Consider the following 19,429-nt stretch of genomic DNA (forward strand, 5'->3'; position numbering starts at 1 on the left):
AAACACTAAATTTTATTTGTATTTTTATATTTGAGGTTTAATTTTTAAATATAAGCGCGTATTGTTTGACCTTGTGGACTATGCTCTGGCTACTGAGTGTGCGTAGCTCTCCCTCGCGACTGAGCAACAGCAGATATACCAGAGCATGAAGAAGTTTTGGTTTTCTACTGCCGACATCTGAATGTAATTTGAATTTGACAGAAAAACTTGCCGTCAATTTAAAGTGAAAATTTAAATTAACTTAACGTCATCGTCTGACAGTAACTTGTATACAAATTGAATATAAATTACATACTCGGCTTTTTTTACATTCTGATGTCGATAGTTGGAAATTTTGCATCGAACATCTATCGAATGATGTATCGAAATAATAAAAATCGAAAAATAACATAGATATTTTAGAAAAAGAAGAAGGGTTGAACATCTCTAATTCGAGCGTTCAGAATCAAAAACAGCAAATCATCGAAAACGACGTCGCAACGATGACCCATCAGATGTGGATGGATGTCTAGGACCCTGGGCCGGGTACGTAGATCAGGTAAAAATCTCAGAACCGACGAAAGAAGAGGCTATGGAACACAACATTTCCAATTTCTTTCAACCCATCAATTCAAAATGAATTAAAAAAGCAGTACGATCATTTGCTGGGACACGAGATCGGGGGAAATTACACAGGAGTACGATCGCCATTTGGGTACAGTCAATACAATTACATTTGTCGACGATAATCGTCAATTTATAACGACGTCAGACGACAAAACCATTCGTCTATGGGAGTGGGACATTCCTGTAGATGTAAAAATGATTGCGGATCATGGAATAATTGGTGTCAAGATACTCCGACGGAAACTGTTATGCCTGGGGCTGGAAGACGACAGAAATTGAAAAAACGTGGAAAACGATTGTCTGTTTTTTAAATTTAAATGCCAATGACCCATCAGATGTGGATGGATTTCTAGAACCCTGGGCCATGAAAGAAAGAGAGCCTGCAAAACCGACGGCAGAAGAGGCAAAAGAACTAGAAATCTTCAATGCCAAAAAAGAAGCAAAGAAAAAGTGTCGAAGGCAGGTGGCGGAAATAACTTTCGTATATACACTAAGAAAAAAATTGTCTTCTGACAACTAAATTTTAGTTATGACAACAAAATGATTTGATTGCCCATTGCCAATCATATATTTGGTTATTTCAACTGAATATTTTATAATTTTAGAGAAATGATTTTTATGAATTTAGAAAGATAATTTATTTTCTTGCTATGTTCTTTTTTTTGTACTATGACATAAATTGATCAGAGGAACACAGTCTTTAATTTTTAAATGTCGAAATGTAATAGCTCTCTGCGAATAGCCAGAGAAAAACTCGTCACATAGCTGCTTCAAGTTCGGAATATAATACCTCTGAAATGAGTTACTTACCAGGGACACTACAACTGGTGGGCGCGATCTAGTGGCGAACACTGAACTACACCCGTTGCTGTTGGCTAGCATAGTGACAACTGCTTTTTCTGATGGTAAAAATTTATTAGCTTCGAACAAATATAAATATTTATTGTAAATGAATATATTTTTTTTGTATCTAAGTTATATTTATTAGAGTTAATACAATGAAACTTTGCTTTAATATTTGGGTTTGTTGGCACTCAAATAATTTAGTTGTCTATCAAATAAATATTTTCTTAACTTTACCAAATGATTTTATCATCTTAGGGAGAGAAATATTAACGTCAACCAAATAGAGTCTATTAAATTATTTTACTAAAAATGACAAAATAGATTATGTTAACATAATAAAATATAATTGTCCCAAATAAATTTTAGTTTAACAGAATTTAACAAAACCAATTTAATTGTCCGAAGATAAATTTTTTCTCAGTGTAAATCATTAAAAATAAATTTAAATATTAGAATTATATAATGTATATTAGGGTGTGTCATTTGAAGGCTATATTTTTTTTTTTACTGTTATACCAAAAAATCTGGTAGTATATAGAAAATAAAAAATTATGCCGCTGGGTTAAAGGGTTTAAGTCCAATAGCGGCTTAGCTCATCAAAAAATTCGATTTCCCATCTAAATAACACGGGAAATTTTTTTTTTTCAACTTTGAGTATTTTTAACTCGTGAAAAAATTAACAGATCGAATTGACTAATACACACTTTTGTAGGAAATTGAACGCTCTACAAAAAAGGTATCTTATCATTTTTCGATCAATCCATCTGTTCTGAAGTTATTGGAGCTCGAAGTCAAGTTATAGTGAATTTCGATATCTTTCCTCTTTTCCGGCAAAACTATCAGACTTATCACAAAATATCACAGATTCTTTTTTGTAGACAATTTTATTTCCTACAAATTATTATCAGTAAAGTTTTTTCGAATTTCGCAATGTTTTCTAGTTATTTTAATTTTAATTTTAAGCTCTTAAAAAAGTAGTGTTCTGATCAATTTCAAGAGCTCGACATTGAAATGAAAATAACTAGAAAACAATGTGGAATTTGAAAAACCTTTACTGATAATAATTTGTAGAGAATAAAATTTTCAATAAAAAAGACCCTGAAACATTTTATGATAAGTCTGATAGTTTTGCCGAAAAAGTAAAAAGATCTCGAAATTTACTATAACTTGACTTCGAGCTCCAATAATTTTAGAATAGATAGATTTATCAAAAAATGATAAGAGACCTTTTTTGCAGAGCGTTTAATTTCCTACAAAAATATGTATTAGTCAATTCGATCTATTAATTTGTTCACGAGTTAAAAATACTCAAAGTTAAAAAAAAAAATTTCCCGTGTTATTTAAATGGGAAATCGAATTTTTTGATGAGCTAAGCCGCTATTGGACTTAAACCCTTTAACCCAGCGGCTTAATTTTTTATTTTCTATATACTACCAGATTTTCGGGTATAGCAGTAAAAAAAAAAATATAGCCTTCAAATGACACACCCTAATGTATATATTTGTATAAACCGATAGTGGACAATTAAGAGCTAGTAGATAAATGAAACACTGGTGTGTTTCTCATATCTCATTTCCATATCTTATTGTAAAGTGAGAAATCGTTTTTGCTTGTTTGATTTATTAAAAAAAATTAAACCAAAGAAGTAATTTTTTTAAGTTTACAATTAAATATGCTGAGTACTTTGTTTTTGTTTATATATGTACTTTTTATTTAACCACCATTCGTTCTATCAATAACTTCTCAAAAATTCTTAACAATTTGCTGTAGCATCACGTCAATATAAAAATATTTAAAATGTTAACATAACGATAACATTCTGAACCTTATGTCAGCATAAACAAGTTGTCTTTTTGGTATCAAAAATCTAATTGCTATTTGTCAACAAAATGTGACAAAGTATTATCAAAAAGTTACCAAAATGTTGACAAGTTGTTACCATAAAGTTATATTTTAAAAATAAAAAAAATGTTAACTTTTGGCTGGACATTAGTCATGATATTTGTTGGAAAAAATCAGCCTCTTTACATCGCAAAATAAAGGGTAGCATTTTTTTGTAAACCTTTTCAATAAAAATAAGTTACAACATTAGGCGCATTGGCACCTAAGGTAATTATCCCGAAGTCTAGACCTTCAACGATACAATAGGATTTATTTTATTGTATTGTAAAGTAGGTGCAAATGTGGATTCTAATTGCTTAGGAAAAACCCAGTAATCATCATTCTTCGTAATCCCTCTTCTGTTTTCACATATTATAACTTTACAAACTTTACCTACCCTTGGTCACAATATTTTACTTAATTACAATTTAAATTTCGTTTAAGTATCATTACAAAAAGTTCTCGAAAGTATGTCTTAATGACTAAGTTAGATCTTATCGTATAAAAGGTGAGAATTTTGAACTGGGAGCCCGGTAAGATAATTATAATTTCAAAGACCCGAATTTGTTTAAATGCTGGATTCACAATTAGTCTTAATGGCCCTGATTCAACAAAATACTGTCGCATTTAAAATCAATAATATTTTAATAATTTTTTATTCTTCCGAATAATGTAAATGATTTTTTAAATTTCACGATTTATCATATGGAGAATAGAGACTGTCTTTATTCACCAAATTATTATTAATACTGTAAAAGTGTCAGTATATAAAATATATAAATTTATTATTTTAAAAAATTCAATTTTTTTTATCATCAGTCAAGAGAAAAATTTTTTTCAAATTTCATTTCTTGTCAAACTTGAAAAAGTTTTTTTTACGTATGAAAAAAATTGAACTTTTGAAAATTTTTTTTTTTTTACTACTATACTTTTAAAACACAATTATGTCGATTCCCGAAAAAAAGTTTTCATTTATTATTTAAATTATCGACTAATTATTGATAAGATAGGTACAATAAATGTTTTAAGATCTTAATATGTAAATTTCAAATGACCGAGAATGTAGCAGACATCAGACAAATTTAAACTTATTAATAAATAGAGTAAGTAATTATTAAAATAAAATTTTAAAAAATGCGCGTTTAAAAAATTTTTAAATTAAAAAGCACATTTTTTCGAAATATTATTTTTTTAACTCTCCTCTATTTATTTATAATATTAAATTTGTCTGATGTCTGCAACACTCACGCTCATAAATTTCAAATGGAAGTTAAACGCGCGCCTATTTATGTATTTCAAGCTCACTAATTAATTAACAGGTGAAGGCACCTGAAGTCATTAAGGACCCAGGTACATTAGCTCAGACACAAACTACTTCGGGTTGAACCAATCAACTTCGGGCCTTTTGCGTCTGCGCAGTTCGTTCCGCCTCAATACTACGAGTGCCAGAGGCCGACAATCAGTTTCAATTTGAATCAGTTTCGTGCTGAACAGCAATCTGACTTGTTCTGTGACTAGAACGTTCAGTGATTTCCGCTCATTCTTAACACGTGCTTCGCTTTTACAAGATACAGAAGTTATTAATTCTCTTTTTAATTCTTGTTGAATTTTTAACGTGAGTTTTTCCTGTCCACGTTTCGTGTACAAAACTATTTGCCATCGAGTTTCTACGAGAACAAGTACTACGTTTATCGACGTATACTTTTGGTCAGTCACTGAAACTAAATCATTGTAGATTTTTGTAGAAAGATTATTAATTAGTGTTTGTAGCTAATCAATTTTGATTGTTAATTGTGATGGCTATGATGAAAATCAATCCAGCCCCAGAAGTTGTGCCGACTGTAAGTATTTTTTTTAAATTTATTATTTTTATTGACCCAATAGTTCATGTTATAAAATTATAAATATTTTATTTATTTACAGGACACTGGACTCTGCGGCAGATATATAGATTCGACGATGAGTGTTCTGCAGTACAATCCGAGGTATGAGGAATTATTTGCACCAGAAGTCGGACCAGTCAACCCTTTCAAAACGGAGCAGCAACGTGCCACGAAGAATATTTTATCGGGGTATGTGGAGACGGCACAAATCAACGAGTTTGAGTTCGAGAATCAACGCAGGACTTTTGCGAGTTATGGTAAGTGATTGAAAATTATTTTAATAATTATGATCTTGAAGTTCGCAGACAATTAACAATTTTCGGATTTTTTTTTTCAACAATTTGATATTAAAAAAAAAAATCTAATAATATATGAATCCGTAGAAAAATTAGCAAGACTGTAGGTGCAATTTTCTAAAATATTGCACGACTCATGATGCGAAGCATCAGAGAGTGCTTTATATTACGATCGAAAATTTTTTTTCGCCTCACTTCGGCAACTATTTCAATTATTATACCTTCGTTAGTTCACGGAATTAAGATTTGTTGCACACCATTTTGAAGATAATTTAATGGAGATTAATTCCATACTTTTCAAAAATTTATTTAGTTTAATAAAAACCGAAAAAAACATCAAAATAGTTTAAATAGTTTTAAAAATCGCACCTGTAGTTTTTACAATTTTCTACAAGTGCATTTTTTAATTAATATTTTTTTGTAATTAATTTGTTGATAAAAAAAACCGAAAATCCGAAAATTTTTAATTATCTGCTAACTTCAGGATCATTTAAAAATTTGTTCTAATTTATTTATTTGTTTATTTATTTATTTATTTATTGCATCAGGTTATGCAGTGGATCCATCGATAAACGGCAGCGCAGAGGAAGGAAGAACGATAATAGGATCAACAGATCTCGCGGAAAAAAATGGAGTAAAGACAGTATTCGAGCGCACAATATCGAGACCAGCGAACAAGAGGAAACGACACCGTAATGACGACCCGCAGGACATTGGGGGTTTCCTGGGACCCTGGGGTCGGTTCGTCGACGAAAAGAAGGTCGCAAAACCTACGGAAGAAGAGGCGGCAGTGCTGGCAGTGATCTTGGCCAAGAGAAAGAGTAAAAACAAGAGAGGCAAGCAGGTGGAGGAGAAACCATTGGAAGAAAAAACTGTTTTGCACATCAAAGACCCGGTGGATTATCAAGGCCGCTCGTTCCTTCATGCTCCTCGAGATGTTGGTGTTAATCTACGGTCAGATTCACCACCGGACAAATGTTTCCTCCCTAAATCTCAAGTCCACACTTGGGAAGGTCACACTAAAGGAGTGTCCCAGATAAAATGGTTTCCCAAGACCGCTCATCTTTTGCTGTCCTGCAGCGTGGACTGTCGCGTCAAACTCTGGGAGGTGTACAATGACCGCAGATGCGTACGTACTTATTATGGACACCGGCAATCAGTTCGTGACATAAGTTTTGATAATGACGGAAAGCGATTTTTGTCTGCTGGATTCGACCGTTATGTCAAACTCTGGGACACTGAAACTGGCGCATGCATCAGTCGATTTACCAACAATAAAGTTCCCTACTGCGTGAAATTTAATCCAGAGCAGGATAAGCAGCATCTGTTTGTTGCTGGAACCAACGACAAGAAAATCATTTGCTGGGACACGAGATCGGGGGAAATTACACAGCAGTATGATCGTCATTTGGGTACAGTCAATACGATTACATTTGTCGACGATAATCGTCAATTTATAACGACGTCAGACGACAAAACCATTCGTCTATGGGAGTGGGACATCCCAATAGATGTAAAAATGATTGCGGATCCAGGGATGTATTCAATGCCTGCGGTTGCTATGTCTCCCAACAAAAAGTGGCTCGCCTGCCAGTCGATGAACAATGACATCACTATTTTTTCGGCATTAGATAGATTCAAAATGAACCGTAAGAAAACTTTTACCGGCCACATGGTAGCTGGTTACGCCTGCGGACTAGACTTTTCTCCGGACATGAGCTACTTGGTGTCAGGAGACGGCGACGGCAACTGCTATACCTGGGACTGGAAGACCACTAAATTGTACAAAAAGTGGAAAGCTCACGACGGAGTTTGCGTTTCTACTCTGTGGCATCCCCACGAGCGATCTCGCGTCGCCACCGCCGGTTCAGACGGAAAAATAAAATACTGGGATTAATTTTTTACCCTCATTCTGTACAGAAAAATATTTTTCTATCATCATCATCATAATTTGTAATAATAAGACTAGCCCTCTAATTGTTAACGAATTAGTTATTAAGACTATAAAATATATGTATACTATATATTTTACATTTATATACGTATTTTTATTTATCAGCTTCTCTACTCTATTCTCTATTATGTTTTTTCGTAATTTATCAGAGCCCACGAATTTTTTTTTATCAACTAATTAATAAAACTAGTAATAAATTAATAAATAAATGTAAGTAAGTCTGTATTTTAAATTTAAATGCCAATGAAATTAAAATAAAAATTTGTTTAAATAACTATCCATAAGAACTTATTGATTATTATTATTATTATTATTAATAGTTCCTATATTTGTCCTTTTATTTAAATGTGTGCGACGATTATTTTTATCTTAAACATGGTGGTCACATTTTTGAAAAACCTCGAAAAGTTCGGATATGTACTGGATGAATTAGGAAAAAGTCAGGGAATTTCGTCACAAAGCTGGAAAAATTTTTATTATTTTTTTTTTTTTTTTTTTTTTACTGAAAAGTTCCGATATAAAATCATTTTTTTCAAATTACTAATTAAATATAAAGAAGTACCTAAAAAAAATACCCGCGAAATATTTAAAATTTCGAAAACCCACAATTCCACTTTTAAATTTCGCGGCAATGAAAATTTAATAAAAAATGGTGGACTCCATTTTTTTTCTGTATATTTTTTGTGTTTCTCATCTATAAAATCATTTTTTTTAATTACTAATTATTGAAAATAAAAAAAAAATACCCGCGAAATATTTGAAAAATTAAAAACCACAATTCCAATTTTAAATTTCGCGGCAATAAAAATTTAATAAAAATCCGCGGACTCAGTTATTTTTTAATGAGTGTATAGTTTTTAATGAGTGCCCTGGTGAAAATTTTTTAGACTTTTGTCCGAAAAAGTCTTTAGAACTCTATGACTGAGTTTTTCAGACAGAAGTCCGAGAAATTTTCACCAGGGTGTGAATGTAGCAGACATCAGACAAATTTAAAGTTATAAATAAATAGTCATTTACTTTTTATTCAGCTGTTGTATTCATAAACAATAAATTTTTTTCTATTTTAATATTTGAGGTTTAATTTTTAAATATGAGCGCGTATTGTTTGACCTTGTGGACTATGCTCTGACTACTGAGTATGCGTAGCTCTCCTTCGCGACTGAACAACAGCAGATATACCAGAGCACGAAGAAGTTAGTTTTGGTTTTCTACTGCCGACATCTGAATGTAATTTGAATTTGACAGAAAAACTTGCCGTCAATTTAAAGTGAAAATTTAAATCAACTTAACGTCATTGTCTGACAGTAACTTGTAGCCAAATTGAATTCAAGTTACATACTCGGCTTTTTTTACATTCTGATGTCGAGAGTTGGAAATTTTGCATCGAACATCTGTCGAATGATGTATCGAAATAATAAAAATCGAAAAATAACATAGACATATTAGAAACAGAAGATAGTTTAGTCAACAGATCTCGGGGAAAAAAAAACAACAGCATCTAGGCCAAAAAAGTCGAGACCAGCGAAAATACGGAAACGACTTCTTAACAAAAATCGAAAAATAACATAGATATTGTAGAAAAGGAGTTGAATCAACAGATCTGAGGAAAAAAAAGGAGCCTAAACAGCATTTAAGCCAAAAAAGTCGAGCTATTACGTTTACTCAAGAAAATCGCAGATTTATAACTACGTGTGATGAACACCGTTCATCTATGGCAGTAGGGGATCCCACGGAAAATCGAGAAAACTTCAAGAGAAGGCCTTTACTCAATGACTGCGGTTTCTCGGGCACCAGAACAAAAATAATGACTCGCGTGCCAGTCTATAGAGAACAACAGTTCCAATGTATTTTCAAACCATCGATTCAAAATGAATCATAGAAAAAGTTTTACCGGCCATAATGTAGACAAATACGCCTGCGGACTAGACTTTTCTCCAGACATGAGCTACTTGGTGTCAGGAGACGCCCTGAGAAAAAAATTTTCTTCTGACAACTAAATTTTAGTTATGACAACGTAATTATTTGATTGTCCGTTGCCAATCATATATTTGGTTGTTTTAACAAAATATTTCATAATCCATCAACAAAACAAAGTTTTAGAAAATAGAAACTATAGAAGATTTAGGAAAGGATAATTATACATCAAGTATCAAATTTAAAATCCAATAGATGCTTCAAGTTCGGAATATAATACCTCTGAAATGAGTTTCTTACCAGGGACACTACAAGTGGTGGGCGCGATCTAGTGGCGAGCACTGAACTACACCCGTAGCTCTAGGCTAGCATAGTGACAACTGCTTTTTCTGATGGTAAAAATTTATTAACTTCGAACAAATATAAATATTTATTGTAAATGAATATATTTTTTGTGTTTTAAGTTATATTTATTAGAGTTAATACAATGAAACTTTGCTTTAATATTTGGGTTTGTTGGCACTCAAATAATTAAGTTGTCTATCAAATAAATATTTTCTTAACTTTACCAAATGATTTTATCATCTTAGGGAGAGATATATTAACGTCAACCAAATAGAGTCTATTAAATTATTTTACTAAAAATGACAAAATAGATTATGTTAACATAATAAAATATAATTGTCCCAAATAAATTTTAGTTTAACAGAATTTAACAAAACCAATTTAATTGTCCGAAGATAAATTTTCTCTCAGTGTAAATCATTAAAAATAAATTTAAATATTAGAATTATATAATGTATATTAGGGTGTGTCATTTGAAGGCTATATTTTTTTTTTTACTGTTAGACCAAAAAATCTGGTAGTATATAGAAAATAAAAAATTATGCCGCTGGGTTAAAGGGTTTAAGTCCAATAGCGGCTTAGAACATCAAAAAATTCGATTTCCCATCTAAACAACACGGGAAATTTTTTTTTTTCAACTTTGAGTATTTTTAACTCGTGAAAAAATTAATAGATCGAATTGACTAATACACACTTTTGTAGGAAATTGAACGCTCTACAAAAAAGGTATCTTATCATTTTTCGATCAATCCATCTGTTCTGAAGTTATTGGAGCTCGAAGTCAAGTTATAGTGAATTTCGATATCTTTCCTCTTTTCCGGCAAAACTATCAGACTTATCACAAAATATCACAGATTCTTTTTTGTAGACAATTTTATTTCCTACAAATTATTATCAGTAAAGTTTTTTCGAATTTCGCAATGTTTTCTAGTTATTTTAATTTTAATTTTAAGCTCTTAAAAAAGTAGTGTTCTGATCAATTTCAAGAGCTCGACATTGAAATGAAAATAACTAGAAAACAATGTGGAATTTGAAAAACCTTTACTGATAATAATTTGTAGAGAATAAAATTTTCAATAAAAAAGACCGTAAAACATTTTATGATAAGTCTGATAGTTTTGCCGAAAAAGTAAAAAGATCTCGAAATTTACTATAACTTGACTTCGAGCTCCAATAATTTTAGAATAGATAGATTTATCAAAAAATGATAAGAGACCTTTTTTGCAGAGCGTTTAATTTCCTACAAAAATATGTATTAGTCAATTCGATCTATTAATTTGTTCACGAGTTAAAAATACTCAAAGTTAAAAAAAAAAATTTCCCGTGTTATTTAAATGGGAAATCGAATTTTTTGATGAGCTAAGCCGCTATTGGACTTAAACCCTTTAGCCCAGCGGCATAATTTTTTATTTTGTATATACTACCAGATTTTCGGGTATAGCAGTAAAAAAAAAAATATAGCCTTCAAATGACACACCCTAATGTATATATTTGTATAAACCGATAGTGGACAATTAAGAGCTAGTAGATAAATGAAACACTGGTGTGTTTCTCATATCTCATTTCCATATCTTATTGTAAAGTGAGAAATCGTTTTTGCTTGTTTGATTTATTAAAAAAAATTAAACCAAAGAAGTAATTTTTTTAAGTTTACAATAAAATATGCTGAGTACTTTGTTTTTGTTTATATATGTACTTTTTATTTAACCACCATTCGTTCTATCAATAACTTCTCAAAAATTCTTAACAATTTGCTATAGCATCACATCAATATAAAAATATTTAAAATGTTAACATAAAGATAACATTTTGAATCTTATGTCAGCAGAAAAAAGTTGTCTTTTTGGTATCAAAAATCTAATTGCTATTTGTCAACAAAATGTGACAAAGTATTATCAAAAAGTTACCAAAATGTTGACAAGTTGTTACCATAAAGTTATCTTTTAAAAATACAAAAAATGTTAACTTTTGGCTGGACATTAGTAATGATATTTGTCGGAAAAAATCAGCCTCTTTACATCGCAAAATAAAGGGTAGCATTTTTTTGTAAACCTTTTCAATAAAAATAAGTTACAACATTAGGCGCATTGGCACCTAAGGTAATTATCCCGAAGTCTAGACCTTCAACGATACAATAGGATTTATTTTATTGTATTGTAAAGTAGGTGCAAATGTGAACTCTAATTGCTTAGGAAAAACCCAGTAGTTATCATCATTCTTCGTAATCCCTTTTCTGTTTTCACATATTATAACTTTACAAACTTTACCTACCCTTGGTCACAATATTTTACTTAATTACAATTTAAATTTCGTTTAAGTATCATTACAAAAAGTAGTCGAAAGTATTTCTTAATGACTAAGTTAGATCTTATCGTTTAAAAGGTGAGAATTTTGAACTGGGAGCCCTGTAAGATAATTATAATTTCAAAGACCCGAATTTGTTTAAATGCTGGATTCACAATTAGTCTTAATGGCCCTGATTCAACAAAATACCGTCACATTAAAAATCAATAATATTTTAATGATTTGTGATTCTTTCGAATAATGTAAATGATTTTTTAAATTTCACGATTTATCATATATGGAGAATAGAGACTGTCTCTATTCACCAAATTATTATTAATACTATAAAGGTATCAGGATATAAAATATTTGAATTTATTAAATTATTTTAAAAAATTCAATTTTTTTTATCATCAGTCCAGAGAAAAACTTTTTCCAAATTTCATTTCTTGTCAAACTTAAAAAAGTTTTTTTTTACATATGAAAAAAATTAAACTTTCTAAAATTTTTTTTTTTTTCTACTATACTTTTAAAAAACAAGTATGTCGATTCCCGAAAAAAAGTTTTCATTTATTATTTAAATTATCGACTAATTATTGATAAGATAGATACAATAAATGTAGTAAGATCTTAATATGTAAATTTCAAATGACCGAGAATGTAGCAGACATCAGACAAATTTAAACTTATTAATAAATAGAGTAAGTAATTATTAAAATAAAATTTTAAAAAATGCGCGTTTAAAAAATTTTTAAATTAAAAAGCACATTTTTTCGAAATATTATTTTTTTAACTCTCCTCTATTTATTTATAATTTTAAATTTGTCTGATGTCTGCAACATTCACACTCATAAATTTCAAATGGAAGTTAAACGCGCGCCTATTTATGTATTTCAAGCTCACTAATTAATTAACAGGTGAAGGCACCTGAAGTCATTAAGGACCCAGGTACATTAGCTCCGGCACAACTACTTCGGGTTGAACCAATCAACTTGGGTCTTTTGCGTCTGCGCAGTTCGTTCCGCCTCAATACTACGAGTGCCAGAGGCCGACAATCAGTTTCAATTTGAATCAGTTTCGTGCCGAACAGCAATCTGACTTGTTGTGTGACTAGAACGTTCAGTGATTTCCGCTCATTCTTAACACGTGCTTCGCTTTTACAAGATACAGAAGTTATTAATTCTCTTTTTAATTCTTGTTGAATTTTTAACGTGAGTTTTTCCTGACCACGTTTTGTGTACAAAACTATTTGCCATCGAGTTTTTACGAGAACAAGTACTACGTTTATCGACGTATACTTTTGGTCAGTCACTGGAACTAAATCATTGTAGATTTTTGTAGAAAGATTATTAATTAGTGTTTGTAGCTAATCAGTTTTAATTGTTAATTGTAATGGCTATGATGAAAATCAATCCAGCCCCAGAAGTTGTGCCGACTGTAAGTATTTTTTTTAAATTTATTATTTTTATTGACCCAATAGTTCATGTTATAAAATTATAAATATTTTATTTATTTACAGGACACTGGACTCTGCGGCAGATATATAGATTCGACGATGAGTGTTCTGCATTACAATCCGAGGTATGAGGAATTATTTGCACCAGAAGTCGGACCAGTCAATCCTTTCAAAACGGAGCAGCAACGTGCCACGAAGAATATTTTATCGGGGTATGTGGAGACGGCACAAATCAACGAGTTTGAGTTCGAGAATCAACGCAGGACTTTTGCGAGTTATGGTAAGTGATTAAAAATTATTTTAACAATTATGATCTTGAAGTTCGCAGACAATTAACAATTTTCGGATTTCTTTTTTTCAACAATTTAATACTAAAAAAAAAATCTAATAATATATGAATCCGTATAAAAATTAGCAAGACTGTAGGTGCAATTTTCTAAAATATTGCACGACTCATGATGCGAAGCATCAGAGAGTGCTTTATATTACGATCGAAAATTTTTTTTCGCCTCACTTCGGCAACTATTTAAATTATTATATCTTCGTTAGTTCACGGAATTACGATTTGTTGCATACTATTTTGGAGATAATTTAATGGAGATTAATTCCATACTTTTCAAAAATTTATTTAGTTTAATAAAAACCGAAAAAAACATCAAAATAGTTTAAATAGTTTTAAAAATCGCACCTGTAGTTTTTACAATTTTCTACAAGTGCATTTTTTAATTAATATTTTTTTGTAATTAATTTGTTGAAAAAAAAAACCGAAAATCCGAAAATTTTTAATTATCCGCTAACTTCAGGATCATTTAAAAATTTGTTCTAATTTATTTATTTGTTTATTTATTTATTTATTTATTGCATCAGGTTATGCAGTGGATCCAACGATAAATGGCAGCGCAGAGGAAGGAAGAACGATGATAGGATCAACAGATCTCGCGGAAAAAAATGGAGCAAAGACAGTATCCGAGCGCACAATATCGAGACCAGCGAACAAGAGGAAACGACACCGTAATGACGACCCGCAGGACATTGGGGGTTTCCTGGGATCCTGGGGTCGGTTCGTCGACAAAAAGAAGGTCGCAAAACCTACGGAAGAAGAGGCGGCAGAGCTGGCAGTGATCTTGGCCAAGAGAAAGAGTAAAAACAAGAGAGGCAAGCAGGTGGAGGAGAAACCATTGGAAGAAAAAACTGTTTTGCACATCAAAGACCCGGTGGATTATCAAGGCCGCTCGTTCCTTCATGCTCCTCGAGATGTTGGTGTTAATCTACGGTCAGATTCACCACCAGCTAAATGTTTCCTCCCTAAATCTCAAGTCCACACTTGGGAAGGTCACACTAAAGGAGTGTCCCAGATAAAATGGTTTCCCAAGACCGCTCATCTTTTGCTGTCCTGCAGCATGGACTGTCGGGTCAAACTCTGGGAGGTGTACAATGACCGCAGATGCGTACGTACTTATTATGGACACCGGCAATCAGTTCGTGACATAAGTTTTGATAATGACGGAAAGCGATTTTTGTCTGCTGGATTCGACCGTTATGTCAAACTCTGGGACACTGAAACTGGCGCATGCATCAGTCGATTTACCAACAATAAAGTTCCCTACTGCGTAAAATTTAATCCAGAGCAGGATAAGCAGCATCTGTTTGTTGCTGGAACCGGCGACAAGAAAATCATTTGCTGGGACACGAGATCGGGGGAAATTACACAGCAGTATGATCGTCATTTGGGTACAGTCAATACGATTACATTTGTCGACGATAATCGTCAATTTATAACGACGTCAGACGACAAAACCATTCGTCTATGGGAGTGGGACATTCCAATAGATGTAAAAATGATTGCGGATCCAGGGATGTATTCAATGCCTGCGGTTGCTATGTCTCCCAACAAAAAATGGCTCGCCTGCCAGTCGATGAACAATGACATCACCATTTTTTCGGCATTAGATAGATTCAAAATGAACCGCAAGAAAACTTTTACCGGCCACATGGTAGCCGGTTACGCCTGCGGACTAGACTTTTCTCCGGACATGAGCTACTTGGTGTCAGGAGACGGCGACGGCAACTGCTATGCCTGGGACTGGAAGACCACCAAACTGTACAAAAAGTGGAAAGCTCACGACGGAGTTTGCGTTTCTACTCTGTGGCATCCCCACGAGCGATCTCGCGTCGCCACCGCCGGTTCTGACGGCAAAATAAAATACTGGGATTAATTTTTTACCCTCATTCTGTACAGAAAAATATTTTTCTATCATCATCATCATAATTTGTAATAATAAGACTAGCCCTCTAATTGTTAACGAATTAGTTATTAAGACTATAAAATATATGTATACTATATATTTTACATTTATATACGTATTTTTATTTATCAACTTCTCTACTCTATTTTCTATTATGTTTTTTCGTAATTTATCAGAGCCCACGAATTTTTTTTTATCAACTAATTAATAAAACTAGTAATAAATTAATAAATAAATGTAAGTAAGTCTGTATTTTAAATTTAAATGCCAATGAAATTAGAATAAAAATTTGTTTAAATAAATATCCATAAGAACTTATTGATGATTATTATTATTATTATTATTATATATAGTTCCTATATTTGTCTGGATGAATTAGGAAAAAGTCAGGGAATTTCATCACAAAGCTGGAAAAATTTTTATTATTTTTTTTTTTTTTTTTTTTTTTTACTGAAAAGTTCTGATATAAAATCATTTTTTTCAAATTACTAATTAAATATAAAGAAGTACCTAAAAAAAATACCCGCGAAATATTTAAAATTTTAAAAACCCACAATTCCAATTTTAAATTTCGCGGCAATGAAAATTTAATGAAAAATGGGCTTGCAGGCACACCGTCAAAAGTAAAAATTTCAGAAGTATACCAACTTCAGAAACTCACAGTTAGGAATGTAAAAAATAAAGATGGTTCATAATTCAGAATGACAAATTATCACCTTGTCAAAAACATCGAATCTCTAATCTTTATATCAACACATACTCAGAATTTACAATATTCATTCTTTCGTAATAAAGAATTAACAATATTTAGAATGACAATATTTCAGAAATCCAATACTTCCGAAATATTCAAACTACGAACGCCAATTCTTCAGAATTACATTTTATACGAATGACCATTTTAGTAAAATTTTCTAAGCTTTGCTGACAGTCGGTATTACAGACTTTCCCTATGAATTTACCATTATCATGTGAGTGCTTTGGCGGATTGATTGGGTTTAAAAAATTTGTATGACTCGTAATGTAATAATTATATATGAATTTTACGAGTTTAATTTGTATGAAACGATTATATTGAATGTACTGAATTAAGATAGAAGTGCTATTTGTGGCCAGTAATAATTAAGTTCTAATAACTCTCTAATCATGAATAAGTGAAAATAAGTGAAGATTTACTAATGCCAAGTGCAAACCGAACCACTAATTTCAAAAAGTGGTTCGGTTGGCACTCAGAATTAGTGAATATTCACTTATTCATGTTTAGAAAGAATAGTTGAGTTATAGTTATTTAAGCTTCAACATAAAATCGTAAAATTAGTGACATAATTTTTTTAACACATACTAATAAACAATATAATCTCATCTGAATAGAAAAAATAGAATTATCACCAGATAAATTTTTACGAGAAATCCCAGAGACATACCATTGAAATTCTATAGAAAATATAAAAATTATAACCAGTTAAATTTTTACGAGAAATCCCAGAGACATACCATTGAAATTCTATAGAAAATATAAAAATTATAACCAGTTAAATTTTGACGAGAAATCCCAGAGACATACCATTGAAATTCTATAGAAAATATGAAAATTATAACCAGTTAAATTTTGACGAGAAATCCCAGAGACATACCATTGAAATTCTATAGAAAATATAAAAATTATAACCAGTTAAATTTTGACGAGAAATCCAAGAGACATACCATTGAAATTCTATAGAAAATATGAAAATTATAACCAGTTAAATTTTTACGAGAAATCCCAGAGACATACCATTGAAATTCTATAGAAAATATAAAAATTATAACCAGTTAAATTTTTACGAGAAATCCCAGAGACATACCATTGAAATTCTATAGAAAATATAAAAATTATAACCAGTTAAATTTTGACGAGAAATCCCAGAGACATACCATTGAAATTCTATAGAAAATATGAAAATTATAACCAGTTAAATTTTGACGAGAAATCCCAGAGACATACCATTGAAATTCTATAGAAAATATAAAAATTATAACCAGTTAAATTTTGACGAGAAATCCAAGAGACATACCATTGAAATTCTATAGAAAATATGAAAATTATAACCAGTTAAATTTTTACGAGAAATCCCAGAGACATACCATTGAAATTCTATAGAAAATACAAAAATTATAACCAGTTAAATTTTGACGAGAAATCCCAGAGACATACCATTGAAATTCTATAGAAAATATGAAAATTATAACCAGTTAAATTTTGACGAGAAATCCCAGAGACATACCATTGAAATTCTATAGAAAATATGAAAATTATAACCAGTTAAATTTTGACGAGAAATCCCAGAGACATACCATTGAAATTCTATAGAAAATACAAAAATTATAACCAGTTAAATTTTTACGAGAAATCCCAGAGACATACCATTGAAATTCTATAGAAAATATAAAAATTATAACCAGTTAAATTTTGACGAGAAATCCAAGAGACATACCATTGAAATTCTATAGAAAATATGAAAATTATAACCAGTTAAATTTTTACGAGAAATCCCAGAGACATACCATTGAAATTCTATAGAAAATACAAAAATTATAACCAGTTAAATTTTGACGAGAAATCCCAGAGACATACCATTGAAATTCTATAGAAAATATGAAAATTATAACCAGTTAAATTTTGACGAGAAATCCCAGAGACATACCATTGAAATTCTATAGAAAATATGAAAATTATAACCAGTTAAATTTTGACGAGAAATCCCAGAGACATACCATTGAAATTCTATAGAAAATATAAAAATTATAACCAGTTAAATTTTGACGAGAAATCCAAGAGACATACCATTGAAATTCTATAGAAAATATGAAAATTATAACCAGTTAAATTTTGACGAGAAATCCCAGAGACATACCATTGAAATTCTATAGAAAATACAAAAATTATAACCAGTTAAATTTTGACGAGAAATCCCAGAGACATACCATTGAAATTCTATAGAAAATATGAAAATTATAACCAGTTAAATTTTGACGAGAAATCCCAGAGACATACCATTGAAATTCTATAGAAAATACAAAAATTATAACCAGTTAAATTTTTACGAGAAATCCCAGAGACATACCATTGAAATTCTATAGAAAATACAAAAATTATAACCAGTTAAATTTTGACGAGAAATCCCAGAGACATACCATTGAAATTCTATAGAAAATATGAAAATTATAACCAGTTAAATTTTGACGAGAAATCCCAGAGACATACCATTGAAATTCTATAGAAAATATGAAAATTATAACCAGTTAAATTTTGACGAGAAATCCCAGAGACATACCATTGAAATGCTATAGAAAATATAAAAATTATAACCAGTTAAATTTTGACGAGAAATCCAAGAGACATACCATTGAAATTCTATAGAAAATATGAAAATTATAACCAGTTAAATTTTTACGAGAAATCCCAGAGACATACCATTGAAATTCTATAGAAAATACAAAAATTATAACCAGTTAAATTTTGACGAGAAATCCCAGAGACATACCATTGAAATTCTATAGAAAATATGAAAATTATAACCAGTTAAATTTTGACGAGAAATCCCAGAGACATACCATTGAAATTCTATAGAAAATATAAAAATTATAACCAGTTAAATTTTTACGAGAAATCCCAGAGACATACCATTGAAATTCTATAGAAAATATAAAAATTATAACCAGTTAAATTTTGACGAGAA

General features: G+C 31.0%; 2 protein-coding genes across 2 annotated transcripts; both read left to right on the top strand.

The window, feature by feature from the left end:
* The first annotated feature begins 5,015 nt into the window (after positions 1 to 5,015).
* Positions 5,016 to 7,692, top strand: LOC130674504 (pre-mRNA-processing factor 17-like). The gene is made up of 3 exons (XM_057479848.1): positions 5,016 to 5,174; positions 5,257 to 5,473; positions 6,061 to 7,692. Exons 1-3 carry the CDS (start codon positions 5,130 to 5,132, stop codon positions 7,407 to 7,409), a joined length of 1,611 nt encoding a protein of 536 aa, XP_057335831.1. The 5' UTR covers positions 5,016 to 5,129; the 3' UTR covers positions 7,410 to 7,692.
* Positions 7,693 to 13,400: 5,708 nt separating this feature from the next.
* Positions 13,401 to 15,680, top strand: LOC130674975 (pre-mRNA-processing factor 17-like). The gene is made up of 3 exons (XM_057480428.1): positions 13,401 to 13,445; positions 13,528 to 13,744; positions 14,332 to 15,680. The coding sequence occupies exons 1-3, from the start codon at positions 13,401 to 13,403 to the stop codon at positions 15,678 to 15,680; spliced, it is 1,611 nt and encodes a 536-aa protein (XP_057336411.1).
* Positions 15,681 to 19,429: the final 3,749 nt, after the last annotated feature.

This window comes from Microplitis mediator, chromosome 9 (assembly GCF_029852145.1).
Source record: "Microplitis mediator isolate UGA2020A chromosome 9, iyMicMedi2.1, whole genome shotgun sequence".
Classification (NCBI taxonomy): domain Eukaryota; kingdom Metazoa; phylum Arthropoda; class Insecta; order Hymenoptera; family Braconidae; genus Microplitis; species Microplitis mediator.

What these genes read in the sequence shown, in the direction of transcription:
- LOC130674504 (XM_057479848.1), top strand. Translation starts at nt 5,130, where the DNA reads ATGGCTATGATGAAAATCAATCCAGCCCCAGAAGTTGTGCCGACT. An exon ending in CCCCAGAAGTTGTGCCGACT is followed by an intron (nt 5,175 to 5,256) that starts GTAAGTATTTTT and finishes ATTTATTTACAG; the next exon opens with GACACTGGACTCTGCGGCAG. An exon ending in CAGGACTTTTGCGAGTTATG is followed by an intron (nt 5,474 to 6,060) that starts GTAAGTGATTGA and finishes TTATTGCATCAG; the next exon opens with GTTATGCAGTGGATCCATCG.
- LOC130674975 (XM_057480428.1), top strand. Translation starts at nt 13,401, where the DNA reads ATGGCTATGATGAAAATCAATCCAGCCCCAGAAGTTGTGCCGACT. An exon ending in CCCCAGAAGTTGTGCCGACT is followed by an intron (nt 13,446 to 13,527) that starts GTAAGTATTTTT and finishes ATTTATTTACAG; the next exon opens with GACACTGGACTCTGCGGCAG. An exon ending in CAGGACTTTTGCGAGTTATG is followed by an intron (nt 13,745 to 14,331) that starts GTAAGTGATTAA and finishes TTATTGCATCAG; the next exon opens with GTTATGCAGTGGATCCAACG.